The sequence below is a fragment of the Buceros rhinoceros genome, unplaced genomic scaffold (genome assembly GCF_000710305.1).
Source record: "Buceros rhinoceros silvestris isolate BGI_N320 unplaced genomic scaffold, ASM71030v1 scaffold26605, whole genome shotgun sequence".
Taxonomy (NCBI): Eukaryota; Metazoa; Chordata; class Aves; order Bucerotiformes; family Bucerotidae; genus Buceros; species Buceros rhinoceros.
Genome location: NW_010412684.1, coordinates 7,864 through 9,509, shown reverse-complemented (window position 1 = coordinate 9,509; position 1,646 = coordinate 7,864). Strand labels below are relative to the sequence as shown.

Here is a 1,646-nt window from a genome sequence, read left to right as displayed (position 1 = left end):
CGCTGGGGTTTTTCCAAGTGGACCCAAAGGGATTTGACCGGTAACGCACAAAAGCCTTTAACAGGCTGCCTGTGTCTCAGCAGCAACGAAAGCTTTCCCTCCCGCTCGCTAACGCCAGCAGCAGCGGGTGTCTTTGTGCCCGTGGTGAGGACATGGCTGCGCAAAGAGCACCCGGTCTGGGCTCCACGGTTCTCTTTGGCTGGGGAAGGTCAGCTAGCTGTTGTGGTGACAGATCATTGTATCTGAATGAAAGGGGAGACAAAACCTTTTTGGTTTTGAACCAGACCCCAGCAAGCTGTGCCTCTGTTGAACCTTGTGAAGTGAGGTGCTTTGCCAGGCTGGGGTGCCCTACACTAAACAAGCCTTTTTTGGTAGAACTTGTGACCTTTTTTTCTTCAAGCAAAGCTGCAAAGTTCCTTAGCTTTCACCTCGCAGCTACCCATCCTACATGCCAATCCTACAGCGGGCCATCGAGCTCTGGTACCACGACCCTGCCTGCACGACCCCTGTCCTCAAACTGATGGCCGAGTTGGTACATAACAGGTACAAATGTCCTGTATCCAAAAGCTTGGCGGGGCTTCGTGTCTGTCTGCTGCTTCAGCTGGGGGCAGGGGGGTGCTGGTGCCCGGCTGTGTTTTCTCTGCCTCGGTCTCTTTGTGCTCTAAAGGCTGCCAGGGGGACGGGGGGAACTGGCCCTGTTTCAGCAGGGAAGAAAATTGAACGGTTCAGCTCTGAGTTGAGGCATGACTCAGTCAGACCAGGAGACGCGATCAATAAGCACTGAATTTGTTCAGCGTCTGCTTCCAAGGACAGCACTGCAAGATGGAGGCAGGCAACTCCTGTTAATATTTAAAAGCTGTCTTTTAAAAGGAGTGTGGTTCTCTCTGGCAGCCAGATGACCGCTTCTGCTTTAGAGCATCAGCTCTTTTTGCCGGCAGAGAGGTACCTCTGACGCTGCTCAGATAATTCAGGAGCTGTCTGATCTGGCGGTGGAAGGTTGCCAGGATGCTGCCCTGGCCTCCAGCCAGCCCAACACCATGCTATAGGAAGAGAGCCGGGTTCAGGCCCAGCCGTTCGTGAGCAGGCTCTCGGTGCTGTCAGGCTGTTCGCCTCGGGCGAGCGGCATCTTTGCAGCAGGACAGTCCTTACTGGAACACGTCCACTCGGAGGTGGACCGGACAACTCACTGCGCTTCCATTTTAAGATCTATTTACTCCAGGGGAAAAAATGCCGTGCTCTGGGTTCTTGGTGGTGTTATGAATAGGAGCCTGCCCCACAGTGCTGCTCTGAGACGGTCACTGTGTTTGTGTACAGTAGCCTAGTGACTATTGCCAAGGCAGGATCCAATATTCCTGACGGCTGTGAAATACAGGCCCTTTCTTCTGCGACAGCAGAGCTCGTCTGTCCCCGAGTGCCTGCGTCCTGTCTGGCTTTGGTAATGAACAGCAGTGTTTTCTACCAGGGCGACTGTTGAACTCTGGAGAGCTGCCCTGGGATGAGGGTGCCCCAGCATGCGGGAGATGCTGGAGCGTTCACTTGGGTTTACTCCCAGGTATCTTTGAGCTCAAGTTTTTTTCCCCGTTTTTCTCTTAGATCCCAGCGGCTGCAGTTTGATGTGTCCTCACCGAATGGCATTCTGCTCTTCC

At 53.9% G+C, this 1,646-nt stretch overlaps 1 protein-coding gene across 1 annotated transcript in view; it reads left to right on the top strand.

The window, feature by feature from the left end:
* XPO7 (exportin 7) overlaps positions 1-1,646 on the top strand; it is a gene marked incomplete at its 5' end in the record, with an annotated part of 25,902 nt that overhangs the window by 19,611 nt on the left and 4,645 nt on the right. Inside the window, 2 exons of the mRNA XM_010136491.1 lie at positions 436-543; positions 1,594-1,646. Coding sequence (XP_010134793.1) covers positions 436-543; positions 1,594-1,646 — 161 coding nt within the window. The remainder of the gene's footprint in view (positions 1-435; positions 544-1,593) is intronic.